This window comes from Typopeltis vanoorti, chromosome 22 (assembly GCF_054136105.1).
Source record: "Typopeltis vanoorti isolate ZY-2024b chromosome 22, IOZ_Tvanoo_1.0, whole genome shotgun sequence".
NCBI lineage: Eukaryota > Metazoa > Arthropoda > Arachnida > Uropygi > Thelyphonidae > Typopeltis > Typopeltis vanoorti.
In genome coordinates this window covers 80,547,376-80,565,598 of record NC_143570.1, presented here as the reverse complement: position 1 = coordinate 80,565,598, position 18,223 = coordinate 80,547,376, and the positions used below count along the sequence as shown (strand labels likewise).

Below are 18,223 nucleotides of genomic sequence, written 5' to 3'. Positions count from 1 at the left end.
AATGAAGCTTTGAATGTATAAACTGATTTACTATTTCTTCATTAAAAAACAACATAAAATGTACATCTCTGAACTCATACTTACCTAATACCAATCCATCCCAAGCAATCATGAGGCAAATTAAAACCAAATGTAAATGAATTCCACTTTACAGCAGTGTCTACTTTCAGTTTGTGATGACATATAATAAAGTTGTAACAATCAACATAAAACTGTAATTAATTATTTAATCAACACACAATAGCTATATTACATATACTCTATTGTAACCATCCCAGATGTGAAACAATCATCAGTATAAAGAATGTCATTTGAAATGAGGTCAAATATGGCAACAAATTATCCTCATTTGTCGTTCATTTTGGTATCACCCAAAGTAAAGCGTCTCTTCCTCAAAAGTTCACAGATTATTCTGAACAGTTCAGTTTTTTTGCAGTTGGAAACATGTTTTTACTTGGCTAGTATTAAATGTTCATAGTTTCCGAAGATCTAACACAAACACCTATTTAAAAAAATAATAAAAGCTTATTAGCACTATAATCAAATGATTACAGACAATATTACATAAATAACAGTGAAAATCTATATGTTTGACAAAATTACAACAAATAATTTATTTTGTAAACCATAACAGAATTATGGGGTTTCCATTCACAAATGCAAAATCTCACCAAATTTTACTGGCACAGCAGTAATCCCATCAACAATGATCACATGTTACTTAAAGTACTAAAATGGCACGAATGTCTGAAAGAAGTGCAATGAATGCTGTTGGCTTGATGAATTTAAAGAATTCAAATTTAGAGAACTGAAACTTCATCTTGTTGTTGTAATGAAATGCTGCTGCACCCTGGATTTGGTATCTATGATTTGGGCATTCTTTTCAGAAACCAACCATAATAAGAGTAATGACTAGATATTAAGCAATCCATGAGATACCATATTATTTCATTTGGATGAAAACCATCCTGAATGAGCAGTTTCTAGATCTACTGGGAAAGTAGAGTCTAAGGTCAATCTCCAACTCACTCAAATAACCTCTTATGTCATAAAATTTGCCCCCCCCCCCCTCCTCCTCTCTCTCGGTTTTATTGTTGTGGTGGAATATACAACTGCGTACTAAACATAGATAAAGGATGTAACTCAGCTGCATCGAAATATATGTGCAATGAAATTTTATAATTTCGATGCACCTAATGAGTACCATCTAGATATCAAGCAGGCAATCAATAACAAATGTGGGTATATACTTACAAACATGTAAGTATATACCCACACACTTTGCTGACAATGAAGCATTTGAATCAATCAGAAAACGTTGTAGCAGAAATTTCAGGAATCTCAAATGAAGAATGGATACAGCAATACGAACAACTATATTATAATCTATGCCTCAGTAATGAAGAAATAGAAAATACAAATTTAAGTGATACAAGAGTAAACTTATTGGAGATGATGGGGAAGCTTATCAACAACAACAAACAAACATACAAACAAAAGCAGCAGGAACAGATGGAATTACCTCAGATTAAACATAGTGATATCTCTTAATATAAGATTCATCATCATCAAATTCCTGATATATGCCCTCAAGGGGTGTACAGGATATGATAGTACTACATGAAAAATTTACATCATTACTAACTTCCTATCTACAATTTTCCTCCAAATCATTCTGTTACCTGTCAAGACTCCAACATTATCAAATCTTATATTTCTATCTTATAAGGCACTTTTTACTGTATCAATCCACCTATATTTTGGTCTTCCTCTGGGTCTTTTTCCTTCCAACCTGGCAGAAAACACTGGTTTAGCTAATCTTTCCTCTCCCATTCTGTTTAAGTGACCATACCACTGGAGATTAGCTCTGCTAAAACATTCCTGGATGCTGACAGTGGCAAGTTCTTTCCTAATATCCCCATTTTTAATATGATATTGCCATCTGTTCATGCCCCTAATCTTTCTCAGGACTCTCATATCTGTTGTCAGCTCTCAGATCCATAAGTTAAAACTGGCTTGAATACTGTCTTGTATATAGCTAATTTAGTGTTTTGGTTAATTTCTCTCTTATTCCATATAAATTTATTCATTTGACTGCCTACCATACCAGCTTTATTGATTCTGTTGTCTATTTCCATATTTAATTTACCATCTTCACTAAAAATCATGCCTAAGATAGATGAAATGTTTTACTTGTTCTACAGGTTCTCCATTCACGATGCAGTTGATATTTTCAATGTTTCTGCCTATTTTCATGGTCTTTGTCTTTTTAATGCTGACCTTCATACCATATCTACTACAACAATTATTCAATTTAGTCAGGGAATCTTGCAGACTCATAGAGGATTTATTTAGAAGTGTAACATCATCTGGATAAAGCAAAGAGCTGAGATTAGCATCTCCAATTTTGATATCAGTTTTAATATCACTTTTCTTCATAATGTGATCCATATAGATAATGAATAATAGAGGGGATAATGTACATCCTTGTCTGACACCAGATTTAACATTAAACCATCTTCCTGTACTTCCTTGAATTCTAACTGATAACTTACAACTCGAATAAAGACTAGGTATTGCTTGATATAATGTCCCATTGACACCATATAACAGTAGCATTTTGAATAGCTTCTCTCTTGGCACCTTGTCATATGCCTTTTCCAGATCTACAAAACTTAAATACACATCTTTGTTATATTCTCATGATTTCTCAACTATCTGTCGTAAAGTGAAAATCTGATCATTACAAACCTCTATTTGTCTCTGTTCTTCACCAAGCTTTTCTTCCACAATTCTTCTGAACTATTTCTCAAGTATGCTTGCATATATCTTACCAGGAACACTCAGTAATGAAATACCTCTGTAATTCTCACATTCAGTGTTATTTCCCTTTTTATATATACCCATATATAAAAAAGGTATATATTGGAGATCTACTCCAATCATCGGGAATTTGTCCCTCTGTCCAAGCCTTCTGAACTATGCAGTGCAGCCACTGTAAGACTTTTATACCTCCATACTTCAGCATTTCTGGTCAAATATCATTTATTCCTGCTGCCTTTCCACATTTCAGGCTTTTGATGGTTTTTTCTACTTCAAGTATGGATATGTATTCCTGACTGCATGCCTGGTCAGTGTTTTTTACCACTGTACTGTCATCACTGCTTGTTTCATTTAGCAATTGTTCAAAGTAATTACTCCATACTTCAAGGATATTTTTTTCTCCTGTTTTCATGTCACCTTTATCATCTCTAATTCCTTTTACAGTACTCTTTTCTCCATTTCTGAGCTTTTTCAACAACCTCCAGAATATCTTACCACTTTCTTAATATTTATTTTCTATGTTCTTACCAAAGTCCTCCCATGACTTTTGTTTAGCCAGTTTTACAGAGTGTTTAGCTTTCTTACATTTGTCTCTGTATTCTCTAAGAGCACAAGCTGACTTATTTGCCAGGAACCTTCTGACGGTGAAGGGTTTGTTTTACCTGTTAAAGTATCCACTTTTCATCACTGGTGACTACACGACTCAAAAAACAGAGATTGAACCTCTTGAGAATGAAAAGCAGTGCAGATGTTGATGAGCTCTTCAATTTTTGTTCATCAGTTTGTGAAGAACCCCCTTGCCGATCTTAGACACTATTCCAAGTTCTTGCAATCTTTGACAGTTGCATTGGCATTTCTTGTAACAGCGGCATCCAGCATATCATTATCAAGAGAGACAAGGCACCTAACGTGAGGGAAGTCTTTGAAGCTAAAGTCCCCCCCTGTCAAAATTTCTGGAACCATCACTGGCACTTTCACACATTCAAAACATTATCGCCATACACTTCTTGCACGTTTTTTTACAGTGTTAGCAGCACTGTTGCCTTTTTTGAACTCAAAGCATGATGTGCTTCAGTGACCTCCATAGTAATAAAGGGTTATTTAACAATAACTTATGTATGATGTTCTTACAAGGTAGAATTCCTTAGAATGAGGCCACTTCAGCTTAGTGGCACTTATAAAGTTTTAAAAATTCAAATTCATGTTTAGACAAGCTGTGCACAAAAGTCCAAGTGAGGTCTTATCAGGGCCTTGTAAAGAAGCAAAATGACATCCTTATCATTACATGTCAAAGTTCATTTCAGCATTGCAATTATCTTTTGAGTTGTATTTACAATCCTTCCCATAGGGTCCCTGAAATTCCACTTCCTATCTGCTAACACTTCAGGATCTCTAGCCTGATCAGATTCTTCTAGCATAATCCCACCAATATAATATGACACTGGATATTTAATCATGCCAAAGTGTATGATCTTTGCATTTACTGACATTGAACTGACATCCAGTTTCCCATGCCCACAATTCCAGCCTATTCAAATCATTCTGCAAGTATTGTATATCAGTCACATTCCAGTCACAGTAGCAAATAGCTGTATGTCTCCTGTCAAATACTACCCAATGTCATTAATGTACAGATTGAATAACAGTGTACTAATGACTGATCTCAGTGGAACACCACTGGTTACCTTAAATTTTGCAGAATGACATTCAACGTATATATCACTATTTGATATCTGTCAGTCAGCCATTGTCTTATCCAAACTAACATTTTATAATCCAAACCCATATTCTCCAATTTATCCAACAGTTTTCCATGCTGTATTCTGTAAAAGTCTCAGTAAAATCCAAAAGTATCCATTTCCCTTGTCTGACAATATTGTAACATTATTATAGAATGTGTTCAAGTATAACCTTCTCTGCCAACCCATTTCTGAATGTGAGCACTAACCATCATCATCATATTCCTGCCATGTACCCTCAAGGGGTGTACAGGATATGATAGCACTACATGGAAAAAATTACATCATTACATCATTACTAACTTCCTATCTACAATTTTCCTCAAAATCATTCTGTTACTTGTCAAGACTCCAACATTATCAGATCTTATATTTCTATCATTTAAGGCACTTTGTACTGTATCAAACCACCTATATCTTGGTCTTCCTCTGGGTCGTTTTGCTGCCAACCTGGCAGAGAACACTTGTTTTGCTAATCTTTCTTTGCCCATTCTGTTTAAGTGACCATACCACCTGAGATTAGCTCTGCTAACGCATTGCTGGATGGCGACAATGTCAAGTTCTTTCCTAATATCCTCGTTTTTAATATCATATTGCCATTGTTGCCATCTGTTCACACCTCTAATCTTTCTCAGGACTCATATCTGCAGTCTCTAGTCTTTGGTCAAGTGTTTTACTTCTGACCCAGCTCTCAGATCCATAAGTTAAAACTGGTTTGAACACTGTCTTGTATATAGCTAATTTAGTGTTCTGGCTAATTTCTCTCTTATTTCATATGAATTTATTCAATTGACTTCCCACCATACCAGCTTGCTGATTCTGTTGTCTATTTCTATAATTAATTTACCATCTTCACTAAAAATCGTGCCTAAGTAGCTGAAATATTTTACTTGTTCTACAGGTTCTCCATTCACAAGACAGTTGACATTTTCAATGATTCTCATCATCATCAAATTCCTGCCATGTACCCTCAAGGGGTGTACAGGATATGACAGCACTACATTAAAAAATTACATCATTACTAACTTCCTATCTACAATTTTCCTTCAAATCAGTCTGTTACTTGTCAAGACTCCAACATTATCAGATCTTATATTTCTATCGTCTAAGGCACTTTGTACCATATTAATCCACCTATATCTTGGTCTTCCTCTGGGTCGTTTTCCTGCCAACCTGGCAGAGAAAACTTGTTTTGCTAATCTTTCCTCTCCCATTCTATTTAAGTGACCATACCACCTGAGATTAGCTCTGCTAACGCATTCCTGGATGCTGACAATGTCAAGTTCTTTCCTAATATCCTCATTTTTAATATGATATTGCCATCGATGCCATCTGATCATGCCTCTAATTTTTCTCAGGACTCTCATATCTGTAGTTTCTAGTCTTTGGTCAAGTGTTTTAGTTCTGACCCAGCTCTCAGATTAATAAGTTAAAACTGGTTTGAACACTGTCTTGTATACAGCTAATTTAGTGTTCCGACTGATTTCTCTCTTATTCCATATGAATTTATTCAATTGACTTCCTACCATACCAGCTTTGCTGATTCTGTTGTCTATTTCTATATTTAATTTAGCATCTTCAGTAAAAATCGTGCCTAAATAGCTGAAATGTTTTACTTGTTCCACAGGTTCTCCATTCACAACACAGTTGACATTTTCAATGCTTCTGCCTATTTTCACTGTCTTTGTCTTTTTATTGCTGACCTTCATACCATATCTATTACAACAGCTATTCAATTTATTCAGAGAATCTTGCAGACTTGTAGCGGATTTATTTAGAAGTATAACATCATCCGCATAAAGCAAAGAGCTGACATTAACATCTCCAATTTTGATATCATGTTTAATACCACTTTCCTTCATAATGTGATCCATATAGATAATGAATAATAGAGGGGATAATGTACATCCTTGTCTCACACCAGATTTAACATTAAACCATCTTCCTGTACTTCCTTCAATTCTAACTGCTGACTTACAACTCAAATAAAGACTAAGTATTGCTTGATATAATGCCCCATTGACACCATATAACTGCAGCGTATTGAATAGCTTCTCTCTTGGCACCTTGTCATATGTCTTTTCCAGATCGACAAAACTTAAATACAGATCTTTGTTATTTTCCCATTCTTTCTCTACTATTTGTCGTAAAGCGAAGATCTGATCCTGACAGCCTCTATTTGGCCTGAATCGAGCTTCTTCTTCACCAAGCTTTTCTTCCACAATTCTTCTCAACTGTTTCTCAAGTATACTTGCATAGATCTTGCCAGGAACACTCAGAGAAATACCTCTGTAATTCTCACATGCAGTTTTATTTCCCTTTTTATATATGGGTACTATGAGAGCTCTACTCCAATCATCGGGAATTCGTCCCTCTGTCCAGGCTTTCTGAACTATGCAGTGCAGCCACTGTAAGACTCTTATACCACCATACTTCAGCATTTCTGGTCGAAAATCATCTACTCCTGCTGCCTTTCCACATTTCAAGCCTTTGATGGCTTTTTCTACTTCAAGTATGGATATGTATTCGTGACTGCATGCCTGGTCAGTGTTTTTTTACCACTGTGCTGTCATCATTACTTGTTTCATTTAGCAGTTTTTCAAAGTAATCACCCAATACTTCAAGGATATCTTTTTCTCCCTTTTTCATGTCACCTTTATCATCTCTAATTCCTTTAACAGCACTCTTTCGTCCATTCTTAAGCTTCAACAACCTCCAGAATATTTTGCCACCGTCTTGATATTTATTTTCTATATTCTTGCCAAAGTCCTCCCATGACTTTTGTTTAGCTAGTTTTACACAGTGTTTAGCATTCTTGCATTTGTCTCTATATTCTCTAAGAGCACAAGCTGATTTATTTGACAGGAACTTTTGGTATGCTTTCTTCTTTTTCTTCACTGCCTCTTTAACTTCCTGTGTCCACCAGGGAGTTCTTATTTTTTTATCTTTACAGATAACCTCACCACATGCCTCTCTGGCAGAATCAATCAATGTTTTCTACAGAGTTTGCCACTGAATCTCCAAGGTTTGATTCCTATTCTCAAACTCATTCATTTTTTCTTCAATAATCTTTGTGTATTTTAGTCTACAGCTCACATCTGAGAGCTGCCCGCTTTTATTCGCTTTAAAACTTTCTTACATGTTATTCTTTTGAATATGAAATTAAATTTTATCCTGCTCAAGACTAAATAGTGATCAGTTCCAATTTCAAATCCTCTGTACACTCTGGTGTCCTGCACCAGGGAGAAAATATCACTATCAACAATAACATAGTCAATGAGACTTTTCTTATTTCTAGCCTCTTCTCTCCATGTGAATTTGTGCACATTTTTATGTTGGAACATGGTGTTAGTAATAACCAGTCCATGTCCTGAGCAGAAATCCAACAGATATTTGCCATTATTATTAGCTTTGCTCTTTTCTCCAAATTTTCCCAAAATATTTTTGTATGTCTCACAATCATTTCCTACTCTGCTATTTAGATCCCCAACAAGGACTAACTTTTCATTTTTCATTGTGTCAGTTGCGTTTTCTAAAGCCTCAAAAAATTCCTCCACTTCTACCTTAGTAGAACCTTCTGTGGGACCATAGGCACAAATAAGTCTCATTGTCCAGTTCCCCATTCTCATATTTGCCCACATTACTCTACTTGAGACTGACTGCCATTCAAGAAGATTAGCCTCATATTTGGTGTTGAATACTATGGCTACTCCTTCTTTTCCTTGATTGTCATTGCCTGAATATAACATTTTGTATTTATTGCTCAGAAAGATCTCACCAGTTTTGGTCTTTTTTTGTTTCAGTCACCCGTATTATATCGATCTGGTACTTATCTAATTCCTCAGCTAGCTCCATTTCTTTGCCATTCAGGCTTCTTACGTTGATAGTACCGATCTTTAACTCTGGTGATGTTGAGTTGTGGTTTATTTTCAGATTTGTTCCAGTAGCTGACTTTTTGCTGTTCGCCCTGGTTCCCTAGCGAAAACAACGGGGGCCTTGTTTAACCGGGCGACGCCCCAGCGGGCATGAAATTTTGTCATGTCGTACCATCATTTTATATTTTGGTTTAACCAATAAGAATACAATTTGGTCGGCTAAATCCCAAATTGCCAGCCCATCGTCGTCCATTCAGTATCCAAGTAGATACCCAATAGGGTGCACCACAAGAAGGTGAGGATTCGAGATTAGGTCAGAAGCCCTGTTCGGTTCTCTGCATTCCTTTAAAGGCTATGTGGAGATCTCCTCTCAGTTATACAGCTTTGACCCTTAAGCACCCTTCATATCATATATTTTTATTTTATTTTATTATTATTTATTTATTATTATTTTTTTTTATCACTAGAGGCAAGGCTAAGAAAAAAAATTAATTAAGAGTGTAGATTTAATTTACCTTTATAGAGTGCAAGAGCATGTATCTTGGTTTCTTATACACATGTATCTTTCTGATGATGACCTCAATACGAGGTCATCATCAGAAAGATAAATGTCGAAACATGTATCTTTCTGATACATGTTTCGACATGTATCAGAAAGATACATGTTTTTTTCATACAGAACATCAGAAAGATACGGGGTCGAAATGTCAAGTGTTATTTTATTAATAGTAAGTAAAATAATCATTTCAATACATGTATTTTGTGTCCTTAAATTCATGCATATGAAGGTCCCAGCATATTGACCCAGGCAACAAACTCTACTCCTTTGTTTCTGATACTCTCTTAGTAATATAATAAATTTAGTTTAATCCTTTATCCAAGTGTGAGCGAACAAAGTTTGCACCTGAAAATATCTTCAGGACTGGGGTATGGTAGTACAACACCGGGCTGTACTACCTTACCCCAGTCCTGAATATATTTTCAGGTGCAAACTTTGTTTGCTCACACTTGGATAAAGGATTAAACTAAATTTATTATAGTCTAACCAAGTGAAAAATAAACTTTCAACTTCAATACTCTCCTACTAATTTACAGCAGTGTTTCCCAACATTTTTTGGATCATACCCCGCCTCTATGCCTCAAAGATTGATTCCCTCCCCAGTCAGCCAAGTTCTGAAAAAGTATAATATAAATAAGTGCTTTAAATAAAACAGGAACATAGGTAAAACTCGTTTTAATTTGATTTCTTCAACGAATATAAATTTTATATTACACTTTGTATATTATAAAAGATAAACTGAACTGAACTCGGGAAAATAAAATCCAAGTTACTGCGATCCTTGAGCTTAATGTCTGCTGCAAAGACTTTTTATTTGAGGTACTAATTTAGTCATTTGCAATCTCAAATCCCCATAGTTTGTGATATCCAAATGATTTCTTTTTTCAGTAGCAAGTCATTTACAGCACTAAATCCACATTCAACTAAATATGACAACAGGAAGGACAACAGTATTTTTTTTGCAAAATAACTAGTTATATTTCGGTATTTCGTTTCTGTCTCGTCAGAAAGCCATGCCATTGTTCCTTTTATGTTGAATAAAGTCTAATAGACTCATCATTTTGCTTTTCTGAGAGTTCTTCTTGATACTGTATTTATGTTGACTGCTGTACTAGTGAATGTCAGCTTTTTTTCTTGGAAAGTCAGGGTTGCAACATCGACAATTTATTGCCGACAATGGTGAGTTTTTTTGAGTATACCGGTGATGAGGTGATGAATGCAACATCATTCCCCCCCAAATATTCAAATTGACCCTCCCCCTGTGGGGCATATGTCCCACTTTGGGAAACACCGATTTACAGACATAACAAGTTAGCTGCTTGTTCTTTTGTTTGATCTTGTCTGTAGTCTGTGTGACACAGTTGGACAACTTGCATATTTCTGTTTTTCTCTAGTGCCTTATATATGTAGATATCCTTGCATACATATGATGTGTGAGAACCGAACGAAGACAAAGTCGAAACTGTTCTCTTCTCATAAGCATTTCCATGATGAGGCCCATTCCCGTCATTAACACAGTTACATAACATTGTCTTTCTTGCATACATATTCTCACCATTCCTCCCACTATAATTTGCTAAAGGAAGATCGTCTTTTAGCAATCTAATTATTATAATAAGGTGACAAATGTAATAACAAAGGAGATAAGGGTAGCAAGTTTGTGGTAGGGCTTATATGCTGTGTGTAGGTTGTACTTTTTTAGTATCTTGGTTATTTTTTCAGATGTGCCATGGATGTAGGGTAAGGTGATGGCATTTTTAAAATCTTGTTGACGAGAAGGACAGAGAATGGGGGAGGAACTGATTATTTTTTTGATACTGTGTTCGCTGTAGCCATCGGAGAGGAAAGTGTTGTGTAAGTGGTTAAGTTCACTAGTAAGAGCGGTTCCAATGGAACAAAGATTGTGGGCTCTCTTAGTAAGAGTTTTGATGATGCCATATTGTTGTGAGGGGTGGTGGTGGGAGAGTTTGTGAATGTATCTGCCTGTGTGTGTGTGGATTTTCTGTATACGGTGAAGGCAAATGTATCATTAGGCAGGCGTGTGACTAAGGTGTCTAGGAAGGGTAAACAGTTGTTCTTTTCCTTTTCCATAGTAAACTGGATTCTTGGATGTAGGCTATTAAGATGACTGAGGAAGGAGTCTAACGTGTCTGGGCCATGAGGCCAAATAGAGAACACATCATCTACATATTTTAGCCAGATAGAAGGTTTGAGTGGGGCTGAGTTTATGGCTCGTTTTTTGAAATCTTCCATATAGAAATTCCCGTAGATGTCCTAGTGACTAGGACGAAATATAGGAAGTATCAAATTCTATTTTAATTCTTTTTGAGTGTTGTAAAAAATCCATTAAGCCTCCAATGTGATGTCCTCACGGCACTTAAGCCTCTACACACGAGCTTTAGAGAAAGCAACTGACACAATGAAAAAGGAAAAGTTGGTCCTTGTTGGGGATCTAAATAGCAGAGTAGGAAATGATTGTCAGACATAACAAAAATATTTTGGGAAAATTTGGAGAAAAGAGCAAAGTTAATAATAATGACAAATACCTGTAGGATTTCTGCTCAGGACATGGACTGGTTATTACTAACACCATGTTCCAAAAAAAAATAAAAATGTGCACAAATTCACATGTAGAGAAGAGGCAAGGAATAAGAAAAGTCTCATTGACTATGTTATTGTTGATAGTGATGTTTACTCCCTGGTGCAGGACACCAGAGTGTACAGAGGATTTGAAATTAGAAGTGATCACTATTTAGTCTTGAGCAGGATAAACTTGAATTTCATATTGAAAAGAAGAACACGAAAGAAAGATTTAAAGTGAATAAAAGTCAAGCAGCTCTCAGATGTGAACTGTAGACTAAAATACACAAAAATTATCGAAGAAAAAATGAAAGAGTTTGAGAACATGAATCAAACCTTTGAGATTCAGTGACAAGCATTGAAAAAAACACTGACTGATTCAGCCAAAGAGGCATGTGGGAGATTGTCTGCAAGGACAGAAAAATCAGAACTCCATGGTGGACACAGGAAATTAAAGAGGCAGTGAAGGAAAAGAAGAAAGCATATCAAAAGTTCCTGCAAATAAGTCAGCTTGTGCTCTTAGAGAATACAGAGACAAATGTGAGAAATCTAAAGACTGTGTAAAACTAGCTAAACAAAAGTCATGGGAGGACTTTGGCAAGAACATAGAAAATAAATAAATATCAAGAAGGTGTCAAAATATTCTGAAGGTTGTTGAAGAAGCTTAGAAATGGAGGAAAGAGTGCTGTAAAGGACTTGGAGATGATAAAGGTGACATGGAAACGGGAGAAAAAGATATCCTTGAAGTGTGGAGTAATTACTTTGAAAAATTGCTAAATGATACATGCAGTGATAGCACAGTGGTAAAAAACACTCAACAGGCATTCAGTCAGGAATACATATCCATACTTGAAATAGAAAAAGCCATCAAAGTCTTGAAATGTGGAAAGGCAACAGGAGTAGATGATATTCGACCAGAAATGCTGAAGTATGGTGGTATAAAAGTCTTACAGTGGCCGCACTGCATAGTTCAGAAAGCCTGGACAGATGGACAAATTCCCAATGATGGGAGTAGTGCTCTCGTAGTACCCATATAAAAAAAAGGGAAATAAAACTGAATGTGAGAATTACAGAGGTATTTCCCTACTGAGTGTTCCTGGCAAGATTTATGCAAGTATACTTGAGAAACAGTTGAGAAGAATTGTGGAAGAAAAGCTTGGTGAAGAACAATCTGGATTCAAGCCAAATAGAGGTTGTAAGGATCAGATCTTCACTTTACGACAAATAGTTGAGAAAGCATAGGAATATAACAAAGATCTATATTTAAGTTTTTTTGTCGATCAGGAAAAGGCATATGACAAGGTGCCAAGAGAGAAGCTATTCAATACACTACAGTTATATGGTGTCAATGGGGCATTATATCAAGCAGTACTTAGTCTTTATTTGAGTTGTAAGTCAGCAGTTAGAAATGAAGGAAGTACAGGAAGATCGTTTAATGTTCAATCTGATGTGAGACAAGGATGTACATTATCTCCTCTGTTATTCATTATCTATATGGATCACATTATGAAGGAAAGTGGTATTAAACTGATATCAAAATTGGAGATGTTAATGTCAGCTCTTTGCTTTATGCGGATGATGTTATACTTCTAAATAAATCCGCTACAAGTCTGCAAGATTCTCTGACTAAATTGAATAGCTGTTGTAATAGATATGGTATGAAGGTCAGCAATAAAAAGACAAAGACAATGAAAATAGGCAGAATCGTTGAAAATGTCATCTGTGTTGTGAACGGAGAACCTGTGGAACAAGTAAAACATTTCAGCTACTTAGGGCACTTTTTAGTGAAGATGGTAAATTAAATATGGAAATAGACAATAGAATCAACAAAGCTGGTATGGTAGGAAGTCAACTGAATAAATTCATATGGAATAAGAAAGAAATTAGTTGGAACACTAAATTAGCTGTATACAAGACAGTGTTCAAACCAGTTTTAACTTATGGATCTGAGAGCTGGGTCAGAAGTAAAACACTTCACCAAAGACTAGAGACTGCAGATATGAGAGTCCTGAGAAAGATTAGAGGTGTGAACAGATGGCATCGATGGCAATATCACATTAAAAATGAGGATATTAGGAAAGAACTTGACATTGTCAGCATCCAGGAATGTGTTAGCAGAGCTAATCTCAGGTGGTATGGTCACTTAAATAGAATGGGCAAGGAAAGATTAGCAAAACAAGTGTTTGCTGCCAGGTTGGCAGGAAAATGATCCAGAGGAAGACCAAGATATAGGTGAATTGATACTGTACAAAGTGCCTTAGATGATAGAAATATAAGATCTGATAATGTTGGAGTCTTGACAAGTAACAGACTGATTTGGAGCAAAAATTGTAGATAGGAAGTTAGAAAAGATGTAAATTTTTCATGTAGTACTATCATATCCTGTACACCCTTTGAGGGCACATGGCAGGAATTTGATGATGATGATGATATATTTAACCACATATTTCTGTTGCATGCGCGCGCACACATACACACACCGAAGAGCCAGAACATTATGACCAGTGCATCTTCATGCAAATCGACACAACTGCAGAGAGATGACTGCATGTGTGCAGGACATGAAACAGTATAAATAACATCTGATACTGTGCTCAGCTAATTGGTACTATTCCCGTTCTTCAGATGGGAAAGGCAGCAGATTTAAGCAAGTTTGACAAACATCAAATTGTGACCAGATGACTTGGTCAGAGCATTTCTGAGACAGCAAGGCTTGTAGGGTGTTCACAGTCAGTAGTGGTGAGTATCTTCAAGGAAGGAAAAACCATGAACTGCTGGCAAGGTGTGAGCCAACCATGGCTCATCAATGCTTGAGGTGAGTGAAGGCTATCCCAGATGGTACGAGTCAACATATACAACAGCCAATAATAAATAGCGCCAATATGGTAGCTTAATAAATAACTATACAGAGAGATATATCCATCAAACTAATTAATGTATGATCAGATGACTCATCTGGACATGATATGAATTATATTTGTTTTGATTGAGCCAGCAAGCAGATTAACCTGTCCTGAATATGCTAGTATACAAGGATTCATTTTTATACACAGAGAAATGAACAGACTTTTTGCAAAACAAAATTAGGGGAAGGGGGTCCCTATATCTGTGCTTACAGAAGTCTGGAACAAAAACGACCTTGTGTAGAGAATCCCCTTCAAATTTTATTGTAGCATTAAATACAATACAGAGTCTATGCATTGTATTTCATGACAATTAGAGTAATTAAATCTTATCTTATTTTTTATCCCAAGTAACAAAGGATATTTGGTTTTGAGTTTATTTCTAAGAAAAGCCATGTTAATCCTTTATCCCTCACCCATAGAAATCACCTGGGGTAAAAGTAGAAATCAGAAAATGTGAAGATTTCTATAAAATCTGCTAATACATATGCCAGAAATGTCATATTACACAATTTTGAATTTTCTTTAATAAACAAAATCAAAGAAAGTATGTGATTATTTTATAAAATTAACAATGACTGTGGTGTTTCTTCCCCTCCCCCTTTTTACACCATCTTTAATTGTATTACCAATAAGAATGGCAACTCAACCCCTCAAGTTTAATACAGGGTGTCCAAAGATATTGCTAGAGGTATCATATCCAATAATACACACATATCTCAGCATTTATAAGGTTTATTAAAATAAGCCTTTTTTTATTATTATGCAGAATAACTCACCTAGTTTTTATGAAGGTTAGTAAAGTTTAATGTGGCATCTTTTGTAGCTCAGCAAAAGTCAAAATGATACTTGACCTCTCGCCAAGTGTTCTCAGGTGTTATTGACGCAATTGCTGCAACAACACGGTTTCAAATTGTCAAAACAAATTTCAAATCTTGAACTTCTCTCTGGTACACACAGTCTTTAATAAACCCCACGCAAAAAAGTCCAAGAGTCACATCCAAATATCTAGGATGTCAGGCAGTAGGGCCTCTTCTGATACAACATCCAGAATAGTCGTTCTTATGCCGATTTTGCACATGCATGCTTCACATATGCACACTAGTGATCTTGAAAGTGTGACAAAACAAATCTTGGAGAGATTTCCTATCAACTGAGTTTTAGTTTGAGAAAATATGAGTGGTTCTTGCATTATAAGCCATTATTTTTGAATACCTCTAACTCTGACACCCTGTATTTGTATTCACTGCCAGTATATAAATTCATCTGAAGTTCAGTGAACTGATAATTAGAAACACATATGCAAATTTTTCTTCTCAAATAATATGAATCTTCTTGACTCTTTCTCAAATTATCTTTTTATACATTTTTTATTTAATTATTTTTAGTTTCAAAAAATATCTTCAGTAGTTAAAAATGTGATCATACTGGTTCATAATGCTGGTATGTGAAGTGTAAACTTGATATTGCTAGTTAAAGGGAGAGAGGAAGGGAACTACTGATTACCTTCATTTACTTTTATTATGTCTGAAGATAAAGCAAGAGATAATATAATCATCATCATCTTCTTCTTCCTTTCCAGGCTTACAGGCCAAGTGGCCTGTTCCGGACTCAATTCCATCTTTTTTAAGGATCTTCCTCTGCATCATCTACACCTTTTGGGTGGTAATTTAGAATTCGTTTAGGTATTCTGCTTATATTCATTCTCAGTATGTGTTCTTTCCATTTTTCTCTATAGCAAATAACTATTTCATTTAGGGAGGTTGTAATTCGAAGTTTTTTTCTGATTTTGCTGCTTTTCGTTTTGTCCGTTATTGGGACTCCTAGCGCAGAAATTTCATTTCGGATGATTCAATTCTTCTTTCATCTGCTTTTTTTTATTGTCCATATCTCACTGCCATAAAGTAAGGTTGGTTTAGCTACTGTATTGTGCCATCTGATGCAGAGGGCATGGGCATGATATGAATTTAAGGGAGTTTCAGTGTGATGCACAACTTGTATGGCACAAAGCACGATATATGTTAAAAATGAAGATATTAGAAATGAACATTCCACTGTCAGTACTCAAGACTGTGAGAGCAAAGTTAATTTAAGGTCACATAAACATAATGTGGTCACATCAGTGTGGTCACATAAACATAATGAGAGAGGCAAGGCTGGCAAAAACAGATGTTCAGGGGTGGGACGTAGGAAAATGACCTAGAGGATAACCAAGATGCCAAGTGCATGGATGCATTTTAGTGCCTTAGAAGATCAAAATGTTAGATGTGAAAAATAACAGATTTGGAAGTAAACTGTTAATAGGAAATTAATAAAAAATGCAAAATTAATCATATAGTACTTTCATGGTATCCTGTAAACCCTTTGACAGTACATGTCATGAATTTGCCAATGATGATAGTAATTGCATTAATTTAAAATGTGTATGCTGCCTCCTATGTACAACTTTTTGATAAGGATAAACTTGATTCTTTTTCATACACTGGTGTGAACCAAATCTTGTGTTTCACAAAGTCAAAGTTTTTCTTACATTTGCCAAAACTGGACAAATGGCTGCAGTTACTGTGATTTCAGTTTGGCTTAAGTATTATGTATAAAGCACTGTCAGCTTTTTTTGAAATATATTTTGTTTCACACTGCATGATCCATTCGACTCATTCTTTCAGGTTCCAAGTACTCCATGTAATCTTCATGTTCTACACAATGAATGGTTGCTGACGAACCTGTTTGGTCAAAGAAAGAAAGACTCAGACTTTCCAAAACACAAGATTTTGTACACACCAGCATATAAAAGTGAATCAAGTTTATCCTTAAAAAAAAAAAAAAAAATGGATAACAGAAGTTCTGAATAGCAGTATTTTAGGTAAATTTTGATAACAATACTTTTCACACTCTGATAATGACCTTGTGAAATAATGGTAATTAATAAATATATGAAGAGCCAAAGGCTTCAATTCGGCGACATAAAATTATTTAAATTAAGGGATATTACATCCCATATTGTTTCACAGCCGAAAAAGAAACTCAAAGAGTTTCATGTCGAATATAGAAATCATATAAAGTTCAGCGAGTCCAAGCGTAAGCAAATACCTGGATAGTGCAACACATAACCCATTTGGTAGTGCAACACTGAGACAACTCATAGTAAGGGAAGAGCAAGCTCCGATCACTATTCTTGGTATTACCCATAATGTGAAACCCAGCTCCTAGGAGCTGTATTACTGTTCTACATTATGAGAGAAGGTCACTACCCAGACCGGTAGTGATCTTTATTGAGGTCTCATCAGTGAGTAGCTAGACCTAGATAATACCAAGTTTGTGGCGAACAAAGCTTACATACTCTACTATAAGAATTGCCAAGAAGGTGACCTAATAAATTACTAAATATATGAAGAGCCAAAGGCTTCAATTCGGCGACGTAAAATTATTTAAATTAAGGGATATTACATCCCATATTGTTTCGCAGCCTAATGTAGAAACTACTATTTGCTTATGCTTGGACTTGCAGAACTTTATATAGTTTCTATATTCGGTATGAAACTCTTTTTCAGCTGTGAAACAATATGGGATGTAATATCCCTTAATTTAAACAATTTTACGTTGCCAAATTGAAGCCTTTGGCTCCTCATATCTTTAGTAATTTATTAGGACACAGACACCTTCTTGGCAATTCTTATAGCAGGGTATGTAAGCTCTGTTCGCCACAAACTTGGTATTATCTAGGTCTAGCTACTCACTGATGAG

General features: G+C 35.6%; 1 protein-coding gene across 5 annotated transcripts in view; it reads right to left on the bottom strand.

The window, feature by feature from the left end:
• Positions 1 to 207: 207 nt before the first annotated feature.
• The window catches only part of ebi (transducin beta like ebi), a 253,321-nt gene continuing 235,305 nt past the window's right edge, over positions 208 to 18,223 (bottom strand). For all 5 annotated transcript variants that reach the window (XM_090412349.1, XM_090412345.1, XM_090412347.1 and 2 more), the window contains one exon: positions 208 to 502. In XM_090412349.1, coding sequence (XP_090268475.1) covers positions 473 to 502 — 30 coding nt within the window. In that variant the 3' untranslated portion in view covers positions 208 to 472. The remainder of the gene's footprint in view (positions 503 to 18,223) is intronic.